The sequence below is a fragment of the Carassius auratus genome, chromosome 48 (assembly GCF_003368295.1).
Source record: "Carassius auratus strain Wakin chromosome 48, ASM336829v1, whole genome shotgun sequence".
Lineage (NCBI taxonomy): Eukaryota > Metazoa > Chordata > Actinopteri > Cypriniformes > Cyprinidae > Carassius > Carassius auratus.
The window spans coordinates 9,141,403-9,164,321 of record NC_039290.1 but is presented as its reverse complement, the minus strand read 5'-3'; the positions used below and the strand labels follow the sequence as shown (position 1 = coordinate 9,164,321).

The window sequence follows — 22,919 nt, the reverse complement described above, 5'->3', positions numbered from 1 at the left end:
TGAACACTATGTAGCAATATTTGTTAATGTACCAACATCATCTCATTATAGCTTTGCAGTCGCTTTTGCCAAATCTGCTGGAATGAGACATTAACAGTTAACAGTTAACATGATCCCCACCCAGTTGATCCATTACACTTCTGCTTTTAGCTCTTTTACAGAATCGTTGGGTGTTCGTATATATCCAAGTGTAGATCACGAGTGCTGGGGTCAGTACAGTCTATTACTTCTCTTACAGTTACAGACACAACCGAATCAAGTGTACTTTGTTGCTGTTTGAGCGCTAGCTTGATACCGTTAGCTATAGCGGGGTCCCGATCTTCTCTGGAATCTTTTAATTTTGTCTCTATTGGCGACTGTTCAGTCTCTCTTTTCTGAACCTCTTTGACTTTAACTTGTAGTGGACGAGGTAAGAAGTGGTTCAAAATCTACTGACAGGATTTATACAAATTTTCAGCATCATTCCTCCAGTCTTCAGTGACACCTGATCTTCAGAAATCAGAATAATGTGATGATTTACTGCTCTAGAAACATAATTTTTTAAGATGCACAGATGAATAGAAAGTTCAAAAGAACAACATAACATTACATTTACAGACAGCTTGTGATTGCAGTTTTGCTGAATGATGTCTTTATTCCGAGCAGCCTTCATCATGCCGTGCTTCATCATCCTGGTCTTCCTCCTGATACGGTGCTTCATCTTCACGAGCAGCAGCTGTCAGAGCGACAGGAACCAGGATCATCGACCGCGTGTCAGCTGTGTGGGTCAGGGACTGACCGCTGTTCCCCAGGGCATCCACACAGACACACAGGTCCTGGTTCTCACTGGAAACCAGTTCACTTCTCTGTCCTGGTCCATGTATTCTGGATTCACAGAGCTGCACGAGCTGGACCTGAGCCACAATAACATCAGCACACTGCAGCCGCCGGGTAAACAAGCACACACTATATACATATACATAGATAGATAGATATATATAGATATATATCAGTCGTGACTACTTTTGGGAATAGTTTGTAAAATAATTTATTAAAGGTGCAATAGGTGATTGTCTTCAGAAACATGTTTTGTTATGTTGGTTGAAAGTCTAGCAATCATTAAGTTACATGGTCTGATTTTACTGTGTTTATTAATTCTGTGGAAGGCATAGGACCAAGAATGGCAGACAAACAACCCGGTCTTTCTTCCTGGTATTGTAGTACTTTTAAAGTTTTCTCACCGGTGAATGACACGTGATGTAGCCCAGCCAGGGGCGGCGTTAGGGGTGGGCGAAGGGAGCTGGAGCCCCGAATGTTTTCAGTAAAGCCCCGAATGTTTTTATTACCACCATGCCATCAATGAGTTTTCATGCCCAATAAAGTAATTTATATTAGAATTTAAATAAATAAATAAATATCTCTCGACTCAAGTCCACAGGGTCTGTAAATTTACCCAAGTAAGTACGCGTTGTCATTCACATCCGACGAAAACCGCCCACTGAGTCTAGTGCTTCTGACTGACATGTAAACTGGCCAACCATCGATGAGCGTCTGTACGATTCAGCCAATGAAGTGAGATCTTTTGGAGGCAGGCGGTTTGTTGGCGTGTAGTATTTTACTAGATCAATTTATTCGAAAATTAAAATAGATATTTCAAAATGAATCTTCTTCTTCTTAAAAAAAGGAAGTAAACCCCCCCAGCCAAAACACTTGAATGCCAAGATACAACAGCTTACTTCAGGTATCTGTAACTTTTATATTTATTTTTCGGTTTTAAATTGTGTCTGATTTAATGTCACATTTTGAACATCGAACAGTTAACAGTCTGTAGGACACACACACTTTTTTTTCCGAATGAATCATCCGTTTCTAACGAATCCATTGATTAAATGACTGACCGACTCACTCATTAAGGCAGTGGCATGCCTCCACCTAGTGGCAAAGTACCATTCTAATTTTTTTCATAATTTCATATTTCTGTAGCCTATTCCAAATTGTATATTTGATACATTAACCTTCTTATGATCATTTATGCAATTTGTAAGTGCTGTGTAAGTCCTCCTTCAAAAATATAAGTGTATAGAGCCCTGCGTTTATAATTATACTTGGCTTTAAACACAGAGATAAAGTCCTTTGACCGGTATATCTTTATAGAGTAAGAGTATGTCAGTGCACTGCTTCATGTTTGCTTCTTATCCCTGTTCTACCAGGAGAGTGTAGCCAGTCAGGCTTGATTGGAAAATAAAATAAAACAGAGACCGAGACAAAAAAAAAAAAAAGTGAGATAGAGACACAACATCAGCATATGTGTCAGGTTACAAGGGATAAACTTTAAATAAAATGTTTTAGATTTGTTTTTATTGTTTTTGTATATTTTAAAACTAGGTAAATCTTTCTGATTTATTAAAATAAAAAGTCACATACATGGATCTCCACTCACTCTAGAACCAACCCTGCTTATGACAACAAACTGTTAGAAGAAAGGGATCATTGGGGTTCTATATAGAACCATAGGGTTCTTTACTCAACTCCAAAGAACCTTTCATGCTAGAAAGGTTCTATAATGACAAGAAAGAACCCTTTTGGCACAAAGGGTTCATATCTTGAATTTTGTGATCATTCACATGCATTCATAAATTCATTTGAATACACCGAATAATGCAGTGAAACGCACTCAAAATGCACAAGCGCACTAGTATGACTTCATCATGTAACTTTATATTAGCCTAGATGCGTGCACTTTTTAGGCACGATTTGTTTAGTTTTTGAATATACTTGATACTGTTAAAAGGCACATCATTAAAACAAAAGATACGAGTTCACATTTCACACCTAAACAAGCGTGGAAAATGTAATTATAACTAGCTACTAAATTAGTTACAAATGCCTATCCATATACAGCTATGATTTACGAACCCAAACTGACTCAAATGATTCGCGATCCCGCTATGAACTGCCGAAATTATTCAAATGATTCGTGATCCTCAAACTGATTCAAATGATTCGCGATCCCGCTATGCACTCCCGAACTTATTCAAATGATTTTCGATCCCCAAATTGTCTCAAATGAATCGCGATCCCGCCACGAACTCCCGAACTGAATCAAATGATTTGCGATCCCAATACACATAATGCTATAAAAGTGTGCACATGGAGAGAAATAAACAGCAGATGTTCATGTTAACAACTTCTTTAACTTGAGCAAACTAATACACATACATGTTAATAAAGTAGTAAATAAAACAAAAATGAATGTTTTAATGCTACTGAATAAAAATAAAGGATCCAGTCGAAAGTCTCTGCTCATCATGACAGGACCTGGATCAGTGAGCTGCGTCTCGGGCCAATGACGTCACTTCCATGGAGGCATGTTGTACACGCCCCCGTCCATTGACTCCGCCCCCACGTAGAAACAGTGCCACAAAGAGTGACGTGCAGAAAAGTGAAGCGCAAAGGAAAAATGGTATTGCAAGCTCAAACTAGACTGACACGCAAAATAAAAGCAGCGTTGCTGCTACGTAATAGATATGACCATGGAAAATATGTATTGCAAAATCATTGTTTTCGCGCTGTTTCATTTGTTTTGCAATTCTTAATTTTTGTTTGCAAAAAGCAAATGTATTTTCCTCAATACTTTAAATAAAATGTCTTAAATTTGTTTTTATTGTTTTTGTATATTTTAAATAAGGTAAATCTTTCTGATTTATTAAAATAAAAAGTCACATACATGGATTTTTCTGGGCTAAGCCCCAGATCTCCACTCACCCTGGAACCACCCCTGAGCCCGGCCGTTCCCACTTCCAGTTCTTGCGCTTTCCGTTCTGCATATTTTGCATGTCTCGCTTAGTTAACACACCCAATTCAGATAACCAGCTTAGAAGAGAGATACATGCATGAACTGTGTTCTGATTGATATGATCCCTACACAGTTTTCATCGCTCCCTGCTCCCTGATCAGGGGTTTACCTCATTCCGAAATAGGGGATGGAATTGGGAACCGCTGATAAAGCTTATTGTAGTAAATAATGTTATCTCTGGTGTTCTGGTCTGTGAGTGTATACACCTCGACACTTGGTCAGGTGGAGCCGGGGATTGAACCACCAACCTTCCGGTTTGTAGACAACCTACTGTACATGAACCACTGAGCCACTGCCGCCCCTAGAAATTGTACAAATTGTATCTTTAACTGTACAGGAGTGCATTTCCCAAAACCATAGTTGCTAACTAAGTTAGCAATTTTGTTGGTTGCAATGCAATTTCCCATTGCCAACCAACTAAGTTGCTAACAGGTTAGCAACTATGGTTTTGGGAAACGCACCCCAGAACCGCACCGAACCGTACCATGCAGTGGAAAAGTGACAGATGTCTGTGTGTGTCTCTTTCAGGTCCAGTGCTGGAGAAGCTGAGCGTCTTGCGTTTGTCTGGTAACATGTTAACTGGTTTGGGAGGACTGGTGTTCCGCTGCGCTCCCAGTCTGATGGAGATCTACTTAGACAGGAACCAGATTCGTTCACTTCAGAACGACACCTTCAGTGACCTGCCGCGTCTGGAGGTCATTGATCTGTCTCAGAACAAGCTTCCTGTGCTCCCTCCTCGTCTCCTGGAGCGCGTGTCCTCCAGCGGCCTGAAGACCTTCGACCTGGAGAATAACAGTGTCTCGCTGATGCCCGATGGGTTCTTCTCATCCAAACCGGAGCTTCCTTACGTTTACCTGACCCACAATCCCTGGCTCTGCAGCTGTGCTGTCGGATACCTCCACAGCTTCCTGAACGACCAGGAACACAACATCTACATGCACGAGGGACTATATAACATCATCCCTGCCGCCGACTCCGTGCTGTGTTCTGGACCTCCTCACCTGCTCAGACGACCCATCATTGAGCTGGAGGAGAGCGACTTCTGTCCACCAGATCCCCCTCATCCCAGCGGTGACCAATATACCAAACCCTGTTGTATTCTTTCAGATCTTGAACATCCCCGTGTTGTTCCGACAAACTAAGTGTAACCTATTTCCCCAACTCAGACGCCGACTGCTCTACAGGACGCTGCCAGACGCCCACCTGCTCCATTCCACCAAATCATGGACCTCCATTGAAAAGTATTGGGTCACTGAGACCTGGACCAACATCTGGTATAAATTCTGGATATTTTATCTCGACTCCTACCAGTCTCTATCTTCCCACTTAAGCCGTCCAAGAGCCAAACACATGGAAAACACTCACGGTCCAACCAGAAAAGCAGACCATTAAAACATGGAAATAATTGCCTTATTTACATATTCATCTATTAATTCACCAGAAATGACTTAGTCCAGATCAAATGTTTAACAGCTTCAAACCATTGATGAATTGATCAAATAGTGTAAAGATGGGTCAGATTGCTGTTATACCTGACAACACAACTGAACCTGTTATTCGTAATCTCACCTGTGCTCACCTGTATATTAATCATAGTCAGATGTGTAGAATTCATGCAGAATCTCATTACGCTTCTAGATTAGTTATCCTACATTCCATTATTATATTAAAAATGGACTTTCACAGTTTTTAAGACCTCTTTGGGCCGATTCCCAAATCCATATAGAGGTCTGGAATAAAGAATGTAATAAATGTAGTAAAATTATTACATTTAATCAATGTAACTGAATAAAGCAGCGAGACACAAACAGGTCGAGTGAAGTGGTGTTTATTAGAGCTTTGTGTGACAAACACTGAGAAACACTGTGAGGTTCAGATGAAGCACGGATCCGGTTCAGACGGTGGAGAACTTGGGAAGCTGGTTCCCGAGGATAACCTGTCTCTCCACACCCTGCTCCGAGATGACCGCTAGTCTGACCACTCCACCGCTGGAGCCGTCCCTCTCCATGGCCAGAGACAGTGCTGCACACACACACACACAAACTATATTAGTTAAGTCACTGATTAATCAAAACAAGTCCTGAAAAGATCACATTATATAGAGACTTCATATTTTAATAGGAACAAATGATTTGTTTTGTTGTTGTTGCATTTAATAAATTACACTTCCGGTTGGTTTGGTAGCTTTTTTGTAATTGTTTTTTTTTAATGCAGGAGTTTACTGTATTTACATCATTTTGACCAGTGTGTGGCGCTGAAGCTTTAGGTGCAGTTTAGAGAACAATAATCCAAATTGAGATTAAAGACCATTTAGAGGACAACAAATATGAATTGAGAAATTAAAAAGTAATTCAATGATCCACTTGGTTCAACTATTCTGGAAAGCTTTAAAGTCACAATTTAGAGAAAAAGCTCAGAATTTATGAAAGATTGAAAAGCTCTGTGTGTGTGAGTGAGAAAGAGAGTGAGAGAGTGTGTGAATGAGAGAGTGAGAGTGTGTGTGTGTGTGTGTGTGTGTGTGAGTGTCTGACCTCCTGCGGTGAATTTGAGACACTCCTCTTTGCTCATCCCAGGTCTGTAGTTGGAGTCCACGTATCCGTAGATGTAGCTGCTGCCGGATCCTCCGACGGACACCGGCTGTCTGGTCATCATCCCTCCGACCGGCACGGTGTACACCTGACACACACACACACACACACACACTCAGGGGAGGTTCTCTTCTCCATCAGGGATCAGATTCGTGCTGGAGCTGTACCTGTCCTCCTCTGCGAGGGTCCCAGCCGCCCACGATGATGCCGGCCATCAGTTCCTCTCTGTACCTGTAGCACATGTCCCTGAACAGACTGGCAGCGGTCTGCACCAGAGGAGCCTCGTCCAGCTCGATGCTGAGGACACAGAAGAGAGCGTGAGAGCCTGAGCGAGCGCTGGACGTCCCGGGGCCGGAGCCCAGCCGCTGTACCTGTGGAAGCCCAGCTGGTAGGTGACGGCGTCAGCGATGGCCTGTGTGTCCGCCGCCGAGCCCGAGCGACAGCACAAGATCCGCTCGTGGATGGGAGTCAGCTTGTCCGTCACACGGTTAGCGATGTAAGCTCTGCACGGATCACATCAAGCGGTCAGACAGAGCACAATCATCAGACTGATGTAGAAGCGGTCAGTGTGTCTCACCCGGTGGTGGTGCGGGAGTCAGCGCCCATCACCACTCCTCCGTCAAACTCCACCGCCATGATGGTGGTCTACACACACACACACACACAGAGACGCACACACACAGAGACGCACACACAGAGACACGCACACACACCGCACACACACACACAGAGACACACACACAGGAGATTGTGTCCAACACACAATAATATATATTATTTTTATTTAAAAATATAAATTTGCAGTTTTAAGAGAAAATAAAAAAGGTTTGGAGAAAATTCAGTCCAAAAATTTGAATACACTCTCAGATGATAGGGGAAAAAAATAACAAAAGATTTTTAAAAAATCTAAGAAAGTTTTTCAGAAAAAAGTAATAATTGTGAGATTTAAAAAAATCATAGTATCAAGTAGAAAATGTTAGATAAAAAATAATTCTGAGAACAAAGTATGACAAACATTAAATAAAGTTATTGTGATACACAAACTTACAATTTAAAAATATATCTGAATTAAGAACGATAATTTTGATTTGTTATTTTAGAGAGATTACGTGACCGTGCTCCTATAATAATGAATAAATCCAGACTCATTGGATGTGTAGCGCTGAGCTTCACAATCTGCTGCATCATTCACCGCAGAACCACCAAACAAACGCGTTTCTATTCACTAGAACTCAGTCATGTGAGATTATTATTAGAGTTAGAAGCGCTCCTCACCCCTGTGCTGACTTCTCTCTGGGTCCAGTCAGGATATAGATCATTATAATTGTTTAAAGTAGAAATGTTAGCAGGAAACTGCAGCACTGTTGCCATTTTTACTCTACAGCGGTACTGAAGGACCCCGGGGCAGGAGTCCGCACAAGCGCCTGTTTTAAACGATCATAATCGCCTGATAGACCACAAAACACAACCGTGAATTGCATTACAGACTTAAAACTTTTTTATTTTCGTTTTTTTTTAAATAATGGTAATTTGAAGCAAATTAAATTGATATATTGTTGAATGGCGTTTTGTTGATAATCGTTCAGGCAGCCGTCGAGTCAGTCTCCGGACAGACGCCGCGCGGAAGGTAAACAAATAATGACAAATAATAACAATATATACTAACAAATCCATCGACATTTCGCTTCATATGAATTAAACACAATACAGATGATCGAGAGGGTACACATGTCGTGTTTAAATCATTTCTGTAGTCATGTGCTGATTGTTGTTGATCGTGATGTTGAGCAGAAACGAGGTTATGATTTTAAACTCTCATCATCATCAGTGTAATCAGTGTGATTTCTGTGATTTCTCTCAGATGACTGTTCATAACCTGTACATATTTGATCGCAATGGCTCCTGCCTTCATTACAGCGAGTGGAACCGCAAGAAACAAGCAGGAATCTCCAAAGAAGAGGTTCAGAATCTGTCTGTCTGTGAAGTTTTGTGATGTTTTTAACATGTTTCTTATGATGATTACCTGGCAGACAAATCTCATGAGCTATAGGGCATACGATGCTTCTTTATGTTTCTTTTAATGTTAATGTTTCTTTCTAATCCCATGTTGTGTTAATGTGGTTCTGTGTAGAGTCACGTGATGTTCTGAGAGATGAGAATCTGTTAGTGATGATGATGATGATGATGATCTGTTGTGTTCTTCAGGAGTTCAAGCTGATGTACGGCATGCTGTTCTCCATCCGCTCCTTCATCAGTAAGATGAGTCCACTGGACATGTATCCTCCGTCTCCTGTGTGTGTGTGTGTGTGTGTGTGTGTGTGTGTGTGTGTGTGTGAGAGAGAGAGAGAGTGTGTGTGTGTGTGTGTTTGTGTGTGTGTGTGTGAGAGAGAGAGAGTGTGTGTGTGTGTGTGTGTGTGTGTGTGTGTGTGTGTGTGTGTGTGTGTGTGTGTGTGTGTGTGTGTGTGTGAGAGAGAGAGAGAGTGTGTGTGTGTGTGTGTTTGTGTGTGTGTGTGTGAGAGAGAGAGAGTGTGTGTGTGTGCGCGTGTGTGTGTGTGTGTGCTAGTTCTCCTTGACTCAGTTCTTCAGGAAAGACGGGTTCCTGGCGTTCCAGACCAGCCGTTACAAGCTGCATTATTATGAAACTCCAACAGGAATCAAACTGGTGCTGAACACTGACCTCGGTGTACCGAACTGTAGAGACACACTGCAGCAGATCTACAGCACTGTGAGAAACACACACACACACACACACACACACTTTCTCTCTCTCTCTCTCTCTCTCACACACACACTCACACTCACACACTCTCTCTTCTCTCTGGTGACTGTGTGTGTGTGTGTGTGTGTGTGTGTGTGTGTGTGTGTGTGTCTGCAGCTGTATGTGGAGTACATCGTGAGGAATCCTCTGTGTGTTCTGGGCGAGTCTCTCCAGAGCGATCTGTTCAGCAGCAAACTGGACTCTTTCATCCGAGCGTTACCGTTCTTCAGCGTCCGCGCCGCCTGAACACACACACGCACACTCACGCGCACACACACACACACACGCACGCACACACATGCGCACACACACACACTCTCACTCTCACTCACACACACACACACACACACACACTTCTTCTGTTCATCATCACTGTTGATTATTGGAAGACTTGATCAAAATAAATGACTCTTTTTTTTTAACTGAAGCCAGTTTTTGTGTTTGTTCTCAGGACATGATGGTAAAGATTTCACAAAGTGTTATTTTATTTATTTATTTCTTGTTTATTGTTGTTTATAAAGCTTTTGGAGATTTAGTGTAGAATAATGTCCAAAACTGTATTTATTGGATGTTTGCTCTGACAGAAACAATGATAATTAACGGTTTAGAGAGACCCTTCTGTGTGTTGTGTATCTGTGTCCCTGCAGCTGCTGATACTAGTGTCCCGAGACTTGAGCACAGATCTGTGTGTGTCGGGGAAAATGATTACCGTAGTACAGCTATAAGGACAGCACTTCTTCTCTGTTTGGTTCTGTGGCGCTGGATGTCAGCGGGCTATAGCTCCAAACCAGAAGATCAGGTCTTTCTTGATCAATTCTGATGTATTTCTCACTTCTTTCTTCAGAATATTTCTCCTGGTTTCACAGACAAGGTTTGAACCTGTTGACCCAGACTAAACTGAGACTGAGCTGTTTCACCTCAGAGATTTGGAAGATTTGTGAGGAATAAAGAACAAAATCTGAATTGTGTGATGCATCTGGCATATCTGAGTATTATTAGGGCCCGAGCACCGAGGTGCGAGGACCCTCTTGTATCTGCTTTGTTTTTTTATTATTATTATTCTTCTTCTTCTTCTTCTTCTTCTCCCGAATGAATCGCATTTTTGAGGGCTTTAACATGCTCAAAAAGTCATGAAACTTTGCACACTCGTCAAACCTGGTGAAAATTTTCGTCTGATATAGGATTCAGAAGAGGGTGTGGCAAAATGGCTCGACAGCGCCACCTATACCAAGAAAATCAACAGCCTTCCAGCTATGTTTCACGTACATGCACGAAAATTGGCACACATATGTAACACACCAATACCTACAAAAAAGACTCTTGGAGCAAAATTCTAAACCCAACAGGAAGTCGGTTATTTTTAATATTATGAGCATATTTTGTGTAATTTTGGTCATTTCCATGTGTTGTATTTTAACGAACTCCTCCTAGAGAGTTCTTCAAATCAACACCAAATTTGGTATGCCTAATCTAAAGGCCTTTGCGATGTTAAATTGCGAAGATCCTGACTTTTCGTTGAAGGGCGTGTCCGTGGCGGCCTGGCGAATTTCGATGATTCGCCATGAAAAATGAAGTTGCTATAACTCACACATACAATGAACAATCTGCCCCAAACTTCACATGTTTGATGAGACTCCGAACCTGAACAGATTGACATGCCCATATTCAGTTATAGTCATAGCGCCACCTATTGGCAACAGGAAGTGACATATTTTACGCTGCGACGAACTACTCCTAGAAATTTTATGACATCAATGTCTTTTTGTGGTCAGTCTAATCTAAAGGCCTGTGCGATGTTCAGTTGTGAAGATCTTGAGTTTTTGTTAAAAGGCTTGTTCATGGCGCCGCGACGAAGTTCGATGTCTCGCCATGCGAATAAAAGATGTTATAACTCAGGCATAAGATGTCCGATCTTCCCCAAACTTCACATGTGTGATAAGAGTCCTGGCCTGAACAGATCTTCAGGCCAATATTCCACCGGGTGTGGCAGAATGGCTCTATAGCGCCACCTATACACTTTCAACGGAGTGCGCCTCGAGCTATGTTTCACGTACATGTACAAAAATTGGTACACACATGTAACACTCCAATACCTACAAAAAAGTCTCTTGGTACGAAATCCGGATCCCAACAGGAAGTCGGTTATTTTGAATTTTCCCTGCAAAATTGGTGCTGTTTTTGCCATTTTCAGGGGTTGTACTTTAACGAACTCCTCCTAGATATTTATTCAGATCAACACCAAACTTGGTCAGTGTAATCTAAAGCCATTTGCGATGTTAAATTGCGAAGGACTTGAGGTTTCGTTAAAGGGCGTGTCCATGGCGGCCTGACAAATTTCGATGTTTCGCCATAAAAAGGAAGTTGCTGTAACTCAGACATACAATGTCCAATCTGCCCCAAACTACACATGTTGGATAAGACTCTTGACCTGAACAAATCTACATGCCAATATTCAGTTATAGTCATAGCGCCACCTATTGGCAACAGGAAGTGACATATTTTACACTGCGACAAACTATTTCCAGAAATGTTATGACATCAATGTCTTTTTTGTGGTCAGTCTAATCTAAAGACCTGTGTGATGTTTAGTTGTGAAGATCTTGAGATTATGTTAAAAGGCGTGTCCATGGCGCCGCGACGAAATTCGATGTCTCGCCATGGGAATAAAATATGTTATAACTCAGACATACAATGTCCAATCTGCCTCAAACTTCACATGTTAGATAAGACTTCTGCCCTTAACAGATCTACATGCCCATATTCAGTCATAGTCATAGCGCCACCTGCTGGCAGCAGGAAGTGTCAATGTTTTACAGTGCAAATAACTACTCCAAGAAATTTTATGACATCCAAATTTTATTTTGGTCAGTCTAATCTAAAGTTCTTTGCAATGTTAAATTGTGGAGATCTTGAGATTTTGTTAAAGGGTGTGTCCATGGCGCCATGACAAAATTTGATGTCTCGCCATCGGAAGAGAAGTTGTTGTAACTCAGGCATTAAATGTTCAATCTTCCCTAAACTTCACATGTTCGATAAGAGTCCTGGCCTGAACACATCTGAAGGCCAATATTCCATTATAATGACAGCGCCACCTGCTTACAACAGGAAAATTGGCAGATATATGGAATAAACTTTGACATATTCCACTTATATTTCTGAGTTTAAATGCATATTTCTCACCGTTCACATATCTACTAAAGCCACTTACTGCCGGTGAGCCCGGGTGCGAGGGCCCGTTCATCGCTGCTTGCAGCTTTAATTATTATTATTTTTTTACCTTTATTTATATAGTGCTGTAACCCTAACTTCTCAAGTTCTGTACTCTTCGTGGGACTTTCCTTGTCTTCTTACACTTGTGGTGTTCCCAGGTCACTTCTCTCATTATTCTACACATACTGTATTCAGTGTTTGTCTTCAGCTGGTTTTCTTTACGTTATTTCTTTTTGTCACTGATTGATCTTAGGCCTCACTGATCTGAGCTAATGAGTGGAACTGACAAAAATATCCACAGAAAAAGTAGTTTTTTTCATTCATAAACTCATAAACTCAGATCAACGAGGCCTATGAATCGGTTCTAAAAAGAAATAAAAAACCTGTGCTGATTACAAAAAAGAAAAGTGGTGATAATACAGCATGATGAAAGTATTTCTGCTTGGTTGAACCGAATGTAGCTCAGACTCATCAGATCTAATCAATCTGCTTCTAATTAAAGTGTCTGAGGAACTGAAAGCAGGAGTTTTTAAAGAACCCGCTTCTGTCCGCTCGATCAGTTTTACATCTCATCAGAAGGAGGCGCTGTTCACAGAAAACACACATTCCTCCCAGAATTCCTCAGCATGTCACAACAGCTCACTTCTGCACTGGTTTAACTCTTTCTTCATCTGTTCAGCCGCACACAGTGTCCTCCTCACCGTCCAGAAGATCAGCCTCGTGCTGGAGCTCTGGAGAAAACACTGCCTTCACACAAACAACAAGAGATTCCTTCCCTCTATCACACTTTTCATCATCTCCCCCACATTCTCTCACTTCCTAGTTTGCCTAAAAAGGGCATATTATACCGAGGGAAGTGTGTGTGTGTGTGTGTGTGTGTGTGCGCTCACACTGAACGAGATGAGATGAGGTTACATGAGAGGAACAGGTTGTGAGGATGAGTGGAAATAAGAAAGAAACCGAGAGAGGAGGGTGTTGAAGATCAATGAGAATCCTCACATGAACAACAGACAGTTTCTCCACTTCCTGCCCCAGACAGGAAGTCACTGAGTCAGTGTGTGTGTGTGTGTGTGTCAGCTCTTTCACACAGTTTAATGCGCTGATAAACCTGACGACGTTTCTAAAGTGCTTTCTTCCAAAAAGACACAGCCTGCACTGCCAGACGGGATTTTCTTATATTTTTGTCTAAACAAATCTAAACAAAATAACATGATGTAAAGTACTGTTTTCTGAGAAACAGATTTCATTCAAAGGGAATACCCCGCTGGCAGATATACGTTTCTGTTTTGAGCATGAACTCATGATGTCAGACTTCATATGTTTCATGATATCTATATTCTGCAGTGTATTGAACTATGACTGACAACACAATCCTGTCGTGTTCTGCAGATGTTCATCAGAAGCAGGTTTAGACGACTGACGACTCTTTCAGACCTCTTCTGTACAGACGTGTCAAATCTGGATCTGTGTGTGGCTTTCGGTTGCTTTGTCATCGTAAAACACACAGTTGGCCTCAAACTCACGATCTTTGCAGAAAGGCTATTTTCTTCCCCGTTTGACTGGCAAATGAGTTTCCTCTTAACACACAAGGCTTCTCAGCCACACACACACACACACACACACACACTCCACCCAGAAACAAGCCTGACATCGACAGCAGAGACACCTCAGACTGAAATCAGCAGAGCTGCGAGGAACAGACGACACAAACTGCTTTATAACACGAACAGAGCTTAAATGCTGTCACACGCTGTAATCTTGGTGAAGGACTACATTACCCATAATCCCACAGAAGAGTTTCCACACACTCTCACTGTACTTACTGTAGATCTATCTATAATAAGTGATAAATCACTTCAAATACACTGTTTTAACTCATGTCAGTAGGTTTGTGTGTTTGATTGTTCCTGAACCTTCCTGAGACTGTAGTGGTGCCATTATACTGAACTTCTGACAGGAACTTCTGACTTTCAACAGACTCCACTGTTGTTCAACAACACAGCGATTGTTCAGAGCAAACCAAACGTGTTTCTGAAGGGCTCTCAGTAGACACTAACTCTCTAACTTGAGTTGTGTGACTGAATGTTGTTCTGTTATCTGAGAGGATCCACGTTCAGAGAAGTCTGAGTCTGGATAAAATCACAGATAAAGATCCTCTGAGCGCTCTGGCCTCGAGTACATCACACACACTCAGCAAAAAGAGTCCTGTGTGTGTGTGTGTGTGTGTGTGTGTGTGTGTGTGTGCCTCGCAGGCATGCATTCTCTCTTCTCCGGTTAGTCAGCGTGTGTTTGCATGTTATCATAGAAATGTCTCTCATTCTGGTCTAACCAGTGAGAACTTGAGCATGAATTCCACCGCTCCGGAGGATTTGACTAATAGGAGTTTTACAAAACCAAAAGAACAGAAATCATATTAAGAGAAAAGAAAATAAGAGCCATTTTATGAACATTTGCATCCAGATATTTGAGGTTTGTGGGATTTGGAGTCATTTTTGTTATTCGGTCTTAAAATATAAAAGCCCAGAACGTTCTGATAAGGTCCGAACAACGTTCTTCTAGTAACAATCACAGATGATCGGCTCTTTACTAATGTTCTCAGAGCGTTCATTCACAACATGTTTCATTTCTCAAACCGTTCAGTTAGAGCTTTTTCAGAATGTTCAGAGAGGATTCGAATGTAACGTCCCCTTCATGTTTGAAGAATGATACAGTGGAATGTTTCTGCAACATTCAAATTAAAAAACATTTCAGAAATAGAATGTTCAGAAAACATTCAGAATCAGGTTTCCGTAACTTGAAGGGAATATCAGAAAGAGTTTCTTAGAGCATGCACAGAACACACACAGTGTGAACAGAATCGATTGATGTTGTCAGTCTGTAAACAGCATCTAAAGTATGCAATTAGCCACCGTCTTCTATAAAGTGAGTGAAGTGTGAAAGTGAAAAGACAAAGTGTGAAGTAACTATAAAGACGTAAAACTAGCGTGCAAACTTGAACCAAACACTCATTCTGATCAATGTTTTTATGGACTCTTGCATGTCCTGTATTATTACTGTTGAATTCGTTTCAGAACACTGTTTCTCACTGCCGTGCTAACAAGATACAATTTAGGATTTGTACTAAAGTTAATGGATTACAAGATATAACTAGTTTGAAAGAGCTTTTGATGCACCAGGCTTTTTAAATGACACTAAATTTGCATAACCTTATAAATAACTTGGCTAATGGTTAAAAAGAATCAGTACTACAGTAAAATGACCGAAACAGACCTTAGTTTAAATGCATCCTCTACAGTGACTGAAAAAGAGAGCAGAAGCATTTCTGTTGTGTTGTGGTCCTAAAAGAACCATTCTTGATTTGATTTTAAATAGTCTTGGTGAAGGTTTTAGGGAAGATATATTTGTTTCCGCTGGTGCTTTCTAACTTCACTGCAACACTGTACTTTAGCTTGGTTTTTATGGAAGTGTTACAGTGTGAAAATCCCCCTGTAATGTTCTTAAGCGTTAAGTTTCATTCTTCTGAATCCGAGCTGAAGTTTGACGTGTTCTTGACAGGTTTGCCTGTCCATGGCCCCGCCCCGTTCTCTCACATGGCACGATCTGATTGGTTCCTGCAGTGGTCATCTGTCCGGCTCTCTAGAGTCAGGCTTGTGTGTAGAGATGATCTCCCAGCATCCTCTCTCCGTCACATACAGTAGAGGAATGAGCTTCAGTTGATCTCTGTAACTCTTGCTGTCATGTCATGCAGCTTGCAGATTCACAAACAGGATGTTGTGGTCACGTTCTGCTGTATTCAGCCGCCTCCTCTCTTCTCTATCGCTCTGCTAAAGGCCAAACTCCAGCCTAACTCCAGATCAGCTCAGACTTTAAACTCTAACTCAGATTAAACTTGAACTCGTATCAAAATGAAGCGTGTTGCCGGTTCGGATATGTGGAAGTGTGAATGAGATTTGAGAGCTGCCATTTCAGTTTGTTCCTCATCCATCATATGACTTGAGATCATGACTGCTATGCTGTTTTTTTCATTTGTGATCTTAAGTCTGTGAAACACTCAGAACTTCTCAGTATATGTATGGACTTGAAACATGTGCATGAGTGCAGCTCAAAATAAATCCAAGATCCAGCACTAAGAGAGTGCACACAAACCCATGCTTTGATTAATGACAGAGAGCACCTGATTTCTGGATTCAGAGAGTGCATTTAGTGCATGCATTATGTCTTATCAGAAATGCAGTGTGAGTATATAAACCCACATGATTATTAAATCATAAGCATCTTTAAGACATCTGATAGGAAAGCTCTTGCAGATGTAAATGCACGTGTCCTGTCAGGGAGGTTTCCCTTATGTTTTCTAAATGAGACAACTGAATGTTCTCTAAAACATTAGAGTCCGTCAGCTTTGCCTTTACATATTGTGCATTCTGTGAAATGAGTTTCTGGAGGAATCTCTGAGCCAATGCGAGCAGCGCATCTTCGCTCGCGCGCTGGAGCGGAAGTGTGCCTCGGGGCAGGGCGCGAGCATATAAACTCACGCGGACTTCCTCAAACTCACTTTGCATCGGAGCAGAGACGCACTCAGGTACTCTCGGCCTCTCCTCGCGCGGGTGTCTGTCTGGCTCCCTGATGATGATGATGATGATGATGATGATGATGTGTTTTTCGCTCCTCAGATCTAAGCGGCATCATGAGCTGGGACAGCTACATCACGAGCCTGACCAAGAGCGAGTGGGTGGATGATGCGGTCATCCTCGGGTGCACACCGGGTCAGGAGTCCGTCTGGGCGTCAGCACCGGGCGGCTGGCTCAACCAAGTCACGGTACGACTTCTACACTACGCCCTTCTCTGTTTCTGTTAATCACGACGTGTTTAGCCATTTACTCGAAACTTTATTATTTGTATTAATTACTTTATTTTCGACCTGTTCCTTCTTCCTGGTGTGAGAAGCAGGATGCGCTCGCGTTATAACGGAGTTATATAACTCTCTGATAAGTTTTATGGCGCTCGCTGTGGTCTTCTTCAGCTCGATTCATTCGCTGAGTTTCCTCACTGCGCTCGAGCGGAGTTCGGAGCGCTCCTTATTTGGTCACGCGTGCTCGAAGGCGGAAGTGCGCCCCCCCCCCACTCTGAGACAGGTTTTAGTGTCAGATGATTGTATATATATATATATATTAGTGATTAAATATTTAGCACAAGTAAGAGAGTCTTTCGCTTTTAAGTGATCTAAAGTGTCTGTGTGCAACTTCATAAAGCAACATTCAGTTTTCACGCGGATTATTTCAACACTCTGCTTCCTGTCTCAGGTTCCTCTCACTCACTTTCATTTTGACATGATATATATATATATATATATATATATATATATATATATATATATATATATATATATATATATAAACACACACAATTTGAGCGAAATCCCTGGATACATATGTATTTGAAATGCATACATTTCTAGTTTAGAAAAATACAGTTTGTACAGTAAAGGGTTAGACATTACGGCTGTGGAGAGTCCCCTGTGTGTGTGTGTGCGTGTGAGTGTGTGTTGTTCATTCGTGTTTCCCCCGTTCAAGTTGTAACATGCTGCTCAGACTCTTAAAGTATTTTGAGATGCTCTCTCTCTCTCTCTCTCTCTCTCTCTCTCTCTCTCTCTCTCTCTCTCTCTCTCAAGGTTCTCTTGGTGCAATGTTTCTCCTGAAACGTTTTAGTTATTAATTGTTTCAGAACATTCAAAAGTAACGTTCCCTTAATAAAAAAAGAAAGAGAAAGAAAATGAGGAAATTCCTTGTGCGTTCAGGGTGTTTCCGCTTGTTTCAGCCTGCGTCTGCTGGACTGTTAAATCACAGTGTGTGTGTGTGTGTGTGTGTGTGTCAGGCGGCTGAGGTGAAGGCTATCATCGCCAGTGACCGCAGTACTCTGTTTGCCAATGGCGTGACTCTGGCCGGCAGGAAGTGCACGGTGCTGAGAGACGCTCTGAATGTGGACGGTCAGAACACCATGGACATCAAGATGAAGACCTCAGAGAAAGAGCCTGACCCCTTCTCCTTCACCATCGGCAGATCTCACAAAGGTAGAGTTAACACGCGCTGTATCAGTGACTCAGAGATGGACTTACACTCAGAGTCAGCACTCACAGAAAAAACTATACAAATCTAATATGTGAATAATTGAATCCATTTCAGTTTATATTTAAAACCTCTTCTTTCATTTATTTTTTTTAATTACAAATATTGTATGTAAATATATTAAAATTATTTATTTTATATGCATTTATATTAAAACATTTATTTTTATAATTTATATTTTAAAAAATGCAATGTCAATTTTTTTTGGGTGAAATTTGACCAGGACTCAAAAAAATGAATGATATTTTATTTCTTTAAATTTGACCTGGACGTGTTTTTATAAACGGAGTATATGCAAATATATGAAATATTTTTTACGTGATGTGAGATTGACACGGTGATATTTCTCTCTTTTTCAGCCATTATCATTGCTAAAGGTGTAAAAGATGCTCACGGAGGCAAAGTCAATCCACCCGTCTTCGACATGACCGCATACCTCAGGAAATCGAACATGTGAACAAGCCCCGCCCCCGGCCCTACTGACTCCGCCCACTTCACCTGTCTGCAGGATCTGACCCAATCATGAAGCCAGAAGAACTGCTCCGAGATCAGAACTGCTCTTGTCTTCATCATCATCATCGTCATCTTCATCGTCCCGGGAGTCTGAGATCTTGGTTTCTTCTCCAGTCAGGCAGCAGACCGCAAACTCTAGTTAATATCAAACTCATTTATTGGTTTTATCATGAATTAATCGATTGATTTACGGTTTTCTAGTGTTTTCTGTGTTTTGGACGGGCGGAGCGTCCAGTCAAATGGTTTTAGCATTTGTTTGTATGCTTGTCTGTGTGAAAACCTGCTGAACAAAACCCAGATATCTGACTATTAGATGCCAAATAAAGAGAGAATGAGTTTGTACGGAGCAGCTCATATTTTTATCAACATTTTTTTAATTTGTTTGTTTTTTTATTACTGTTTTGGTTTACCTTTTATTTATTTTTATTTCAGCTTAAGTTTTTCATTTCCTATCAAAGTTCCTAGCATTTTAAATCAGCTTTTATGTTTATGTATTTTATTTTTTTTTGTAATTTTGTTGTGTGTTTAACTCATTTTAAAATCACAATTTAGATTTAAATATTTTTATTTACATTTTAAATATTTCATTTAGCTGCCAAGGGTACATTTCAAATTTATTTTGCCAAATAATTATATTTTATATAATTTAAGCTTCATATTAATGAAAAAATATATAAATAGTTTTCAGTTAAGCTTAACAACAACTTTCAACATGCACACAACTCAAGAGGAGCTCATTAGAATATTCAGCGGCTGATGCGTGTGTCAGCCAATCACAGGCTGCTTTACTCTTTTCTTCCAGTAAAGGTTTTGCATTCTCAGCACACTTGAATGAACACCTTTCTTCAGGACACTTTCACCAGCAGAAAGCTTGCTGACCCACACTGTCACACTCACTGCAAGGCAACAATTAACGTAAGAATGAGTTTATCTGATTAGACCAGTTTCCATTATGATCACGTGAGCTTGGAACATAGAAGTGAAACTGATGAAACCAGGCCAGATCTAGTGAGATGCATGCACAAGCTAACAAACACACTCGTTCATGCAGCACACACACTTGTTTGTTTGTTTGTTTGTTTGTTTGTTCCTCCAGCAGATGCTTTAATACAGTGTCTCACTGTAAGGAAGCAGTAATTTGAGACACACTGATGTGAAGCAATAGTGCTGTAAGAGAGGAAACAGGAAGTTGTGCTTGTGACACACACAGACATGAGATCTATGATAGAGATTGACACACACACACACACACACACACACACAGTGCAGCGCCATCACGTGGCAGTGATGTGTAACAGCAGCTCAGTCTGATTCTCTCTCTTCTGAATGTCATCTGTCGACTGAGAGATTTGAGTATTTCATTCAAATATTCTGCTCAACCTCTTACTGTGACTGTTTTGCATGCGCTGTGGTGACTTTGAGCAGAAATGCCAGCAGATAAAACATGGGAAACACATTCATGTTCTCAGCTAACAGGAAACGTTGAGGAAAGGCTCTCTCAAAGTTATGAACAAACGTTCTCCCAATAACATTAATAGAACGTTTGTTCAAAGTCATCTGGTCGTTAATAATGTTCTCAAAATGTTCACACAAAAACATCCTCTGTACATTGTTTATGGACCCCCCCCCCCACCCAAAAATTACCCAATATCTTTAAATGTTGCAGAACATTCGAAAGTAACGATTCTGTATGTTCGTTACAATATGATAACATGGAATGTTCAACCAAGAAAAAACATTTCTGAAACATTTTAATAACTGGATGTTCAGTTACGTTTTCTTAACCTAGTTGGAACGTTAGCGAAACATTCGTAAAACATGTTTTAGGAAGATAAATGCATCGTAAAGTTTTAGAATCACAGAACGTCGACTTAGAGCAGAAACAACAACAGGAACACACACGAGAGCTGATTGTTGTGAATCTGTCTCTCATGATAGTGGATCTAATTTTAGCCTGGTGTTAAAGGATAGAGAGAGAAACACAGGGAAAGAGCCCTGTACGTGCCCTTTAGGTCCGAACCCAAACTCACGCTCACATTTCCCTCTTTAACTCAACCCTGACCTTTCATTCAGGTCCAGAGCTGGACGAGGGACGGTCGGAGTGTTTCACGCCTCGCTGACAGGAAGAGACCTCCATCAAGAGTCCTGACGGACATCAGACGTCATGAGACACAATCAGATCAACACTGGAAATATCTGTTGCACACAGTGAAGCTCAAGTTCCAACCCTCATATACTAAAACCTGTGTTTCAGGGCAAATAAAAAAATAAAAAATCCAATATGAAGTTGGCCTACAGTTGTGGATGGAATAATACTTATGTTTCTTATTTAACAATGTTTTTTTGTGTGTATTGTAATATTGTTATATTACATGTTTTTATATGTTGACACGTGTTATAGACATTAAACAAAGTTTTTCTTTAAATGTTACATATGTGAATGTTTTCTTTGACTGAAATAAATATATATTTGCGAATGCTTTTTGTCATATATATTTATAGTATATATTTTTTTATGGTGGTGACCTCTTGACCTCCAGATCTCAAGCCATAACAATTAAACAGACCTTTTGGTGACTTTGTCATACAACCATTGTACTATATATGCAGTTGTATAATGTGTACAATATGCATTGAATACACAGGCTTCTTAATGAACTGATTGAAATGTGCAATACACAACCACCGCAAGAAAAAAACGTAACATTTGTAGTTGCATACTATTTACCTTAATATATATATTTATATAATAGTGACTTATAATATACACTAAGTATGCATTAAACAGTATGCCAGCATTTCAGTCCAAACACATCTAGAGTAAGTGATTCTTAATTCAGAATACTAAGATTGATCTGCTAGCATGTCAAACAATGGCACAGGACTGCATTAGCGGCTTAATTTAATGACGTGTGTATGTTCTGTGATGTTTATAAAGGCAGTCTAGTGACTAGGTATGATGGCATTTATATTGGATTACTTTGTTGCAATTGAGAACATCACAGATGTGGGCGTGTCCTGAAACGGTGTAAATGTCTGGTGTTTGTAGACGCTCCCTAAGGCTTCTCCGTTATACGGGGACGTTGCTAAGAGACCGTCTATAAATTGCGCCTCCGGGGTCAGAACGCGCAGTCACTCCTCGTCAAACACCGAGACCGACGCGGACTCGACGCTCCCGCAGGTAATAACGCAAACCCGCACGGATGTGACCAGAACTGTGTTCTCACGCTCGAGTGTCGCGGTATCGAGCGGGAGATCTGCTGGAGCGAGCTGTTAAACTGTAGCCTGGAGCTGCTGCTTCCTGATTGGAGCGGCTGATCTGAGATCAGTTCTGCGGACGGAGCTCGTGCACGCTGCCGAGCGCGTCTCCTGATCCGGGATCAGCGGAACTTCCGCTCTGTCTGAGTGGTTTAATATAGATGTGTGAATAAGTTTGCTGTTAGGAGGAATATTGTGTATTCTGTGGCTGAACGCAGAGTTTGTCAAATCGGAACCGATTTAAGCCACTTTTTTTAACTGAACTGTATGACCTTCACGCTTCCGGTGGAACCATCGCAGAATAGTACATTAGGCCTAAATATTAATCACTCATTAATTTGATAAAAAGTTGTAAAACGACTTTTGTATTAAAAATATATATATTAAAGACAAATGACTGTAATTCACAAAATGATTACAAAAGAAGCGTTCAGAAGTTATATGCTAAAGTCCGTTATTAATGCGTCATAGTATGCATTGTTTAATAAATGATTGTTGCGTCAGTGCGCACGCGCAGTGCTGTGATCGTGGAAATCATGAAGATGTTTATTATTGTTTACACGGATAATAAACGCTTTAGAAATACCTCACATTCAGACGAAAACTTGCTTTAGCCATTTCTGAAATATGAAAAA

At 40.9% G+C, this 22,919-nt stretch overlaps 5 protein-coding genes across 5 annotated transcripts in view; 4 read left to right on the top strand and 1 right to left on the bottom strand.

Moving 5' to 3' along the window:
• The first annotated feature begins 158 nt into the window (after positions 1 to 158).
• LOC113065775 (SLIT and NTRK-like protein 6) lies at positions 159 to 5,652 on the top strand. The gene is made up of 4 exons (XM_026237289.1): positions 159 to 209; positions 646 to 930; positions 4,364 to 4,906; positions 5,002 to 5,652. The coding sequence occupies exons 2-4, from the start codon at positions 654 to 656 to the stop codon at positions 5,163 to 5,165; spliced, it is 984 nt and encodes a 327-aa protein (XP_026093074.1). The 5' UTR covers positions 159 to 209; positions 646 to 653; the 3' UTR covers positions 5,166 to 5,652.
• Positions 5,648 to 7,841, bottom strand: LOC113065776 (proteasome subunit beta type-6). Its single transcript, XM_026237290.1, has 6 exons — positions 7,699 to 7,841; positions 7,001 to 7,068; positions 6,795 to 6,926; positions 6,591 to 6,720; positions 6,367 to 6,511; positions 5,648 to 5,857 (listed from the first exon to the last, which is right to left on the bottom strand). The coding sequence occupies exons 1-6, from the start codon at positions 7,792 to 7,794 to the stop codon at positions 5,730 to 5,732; spliced, it is 699 nt and encodes a 232-aa protein (XP_026093075.1). The 5' UTR covers positions 7,795 to 7,841; the 3' UTR covers positions 5,648 to 5,729.
• Positions 7,842 to 7,951: 110 nt separating this feature from the next.
• Positions 7,952 to 9,608, top strand: LOC113065777 (trafficking protein particle complex subunit 1-like). Its single transcript, XM_026237291.1, has 5 exons — positions 7,952 to 8,050; positions 8,285 to 8,383; positions 8,629 to 8,699; positions 9,010 to 9,148; positions 9,299 to 9,608. Exons 2-5 carry the CDS (start codon positions 8,285 to 8,287, stop codon positions 9,425 to 9,427), a joined length of 438 nt encoding a protein of 145 aa, XP_026093076.1. The 5' UTR covers positions 7,952 to 8,050; the 3' UTR covers positions 9,428 to 9,608.
• Positions 9,609 to 16,812: 7,204 nt separating this feature from the next.
• Positions 16,813 to 19,392, top strand: LOC113065774 (profilin-1-like). The gene is made up of 4 exons (XM_026237288.1): positions 16,813 to 16,970; positions 17,062 to 17,207; positions 18,263 to 18,458; positions 18,873 to 19,392. Exons 2-4 carry the CDS (start codon positions 17,076 to 17,078, stop codon positions 18,968 to 18,970), a joined length of 426 nt encoding a protein of 141 aa, XP_026093073.1. The 5' UTR covers positions 16,813 to 16,970; positions 17,062 to 17,075; the 3' UTR covers positions 18,971 to 19,392.
• A 2,671-nt stretch (positions 19,393 to 22,063) lies between these two features.
• The window catches only part of LOC113065773 (beta-enolase-like), an 8,963-nt gene continuing 8,107 nt past the window's right edge, over positions 22,064 to 22,919 (top strand). Inside the window, exon 1 of the mRNA XM_026237287.1 lies at positions 22,064 to 22,207. The gene's annotated coding sequence lies outside the window, so the exon portion shown is untranslated. The remainder of the gene's footprint in view (positions 22,208 to 22,919) is intronic.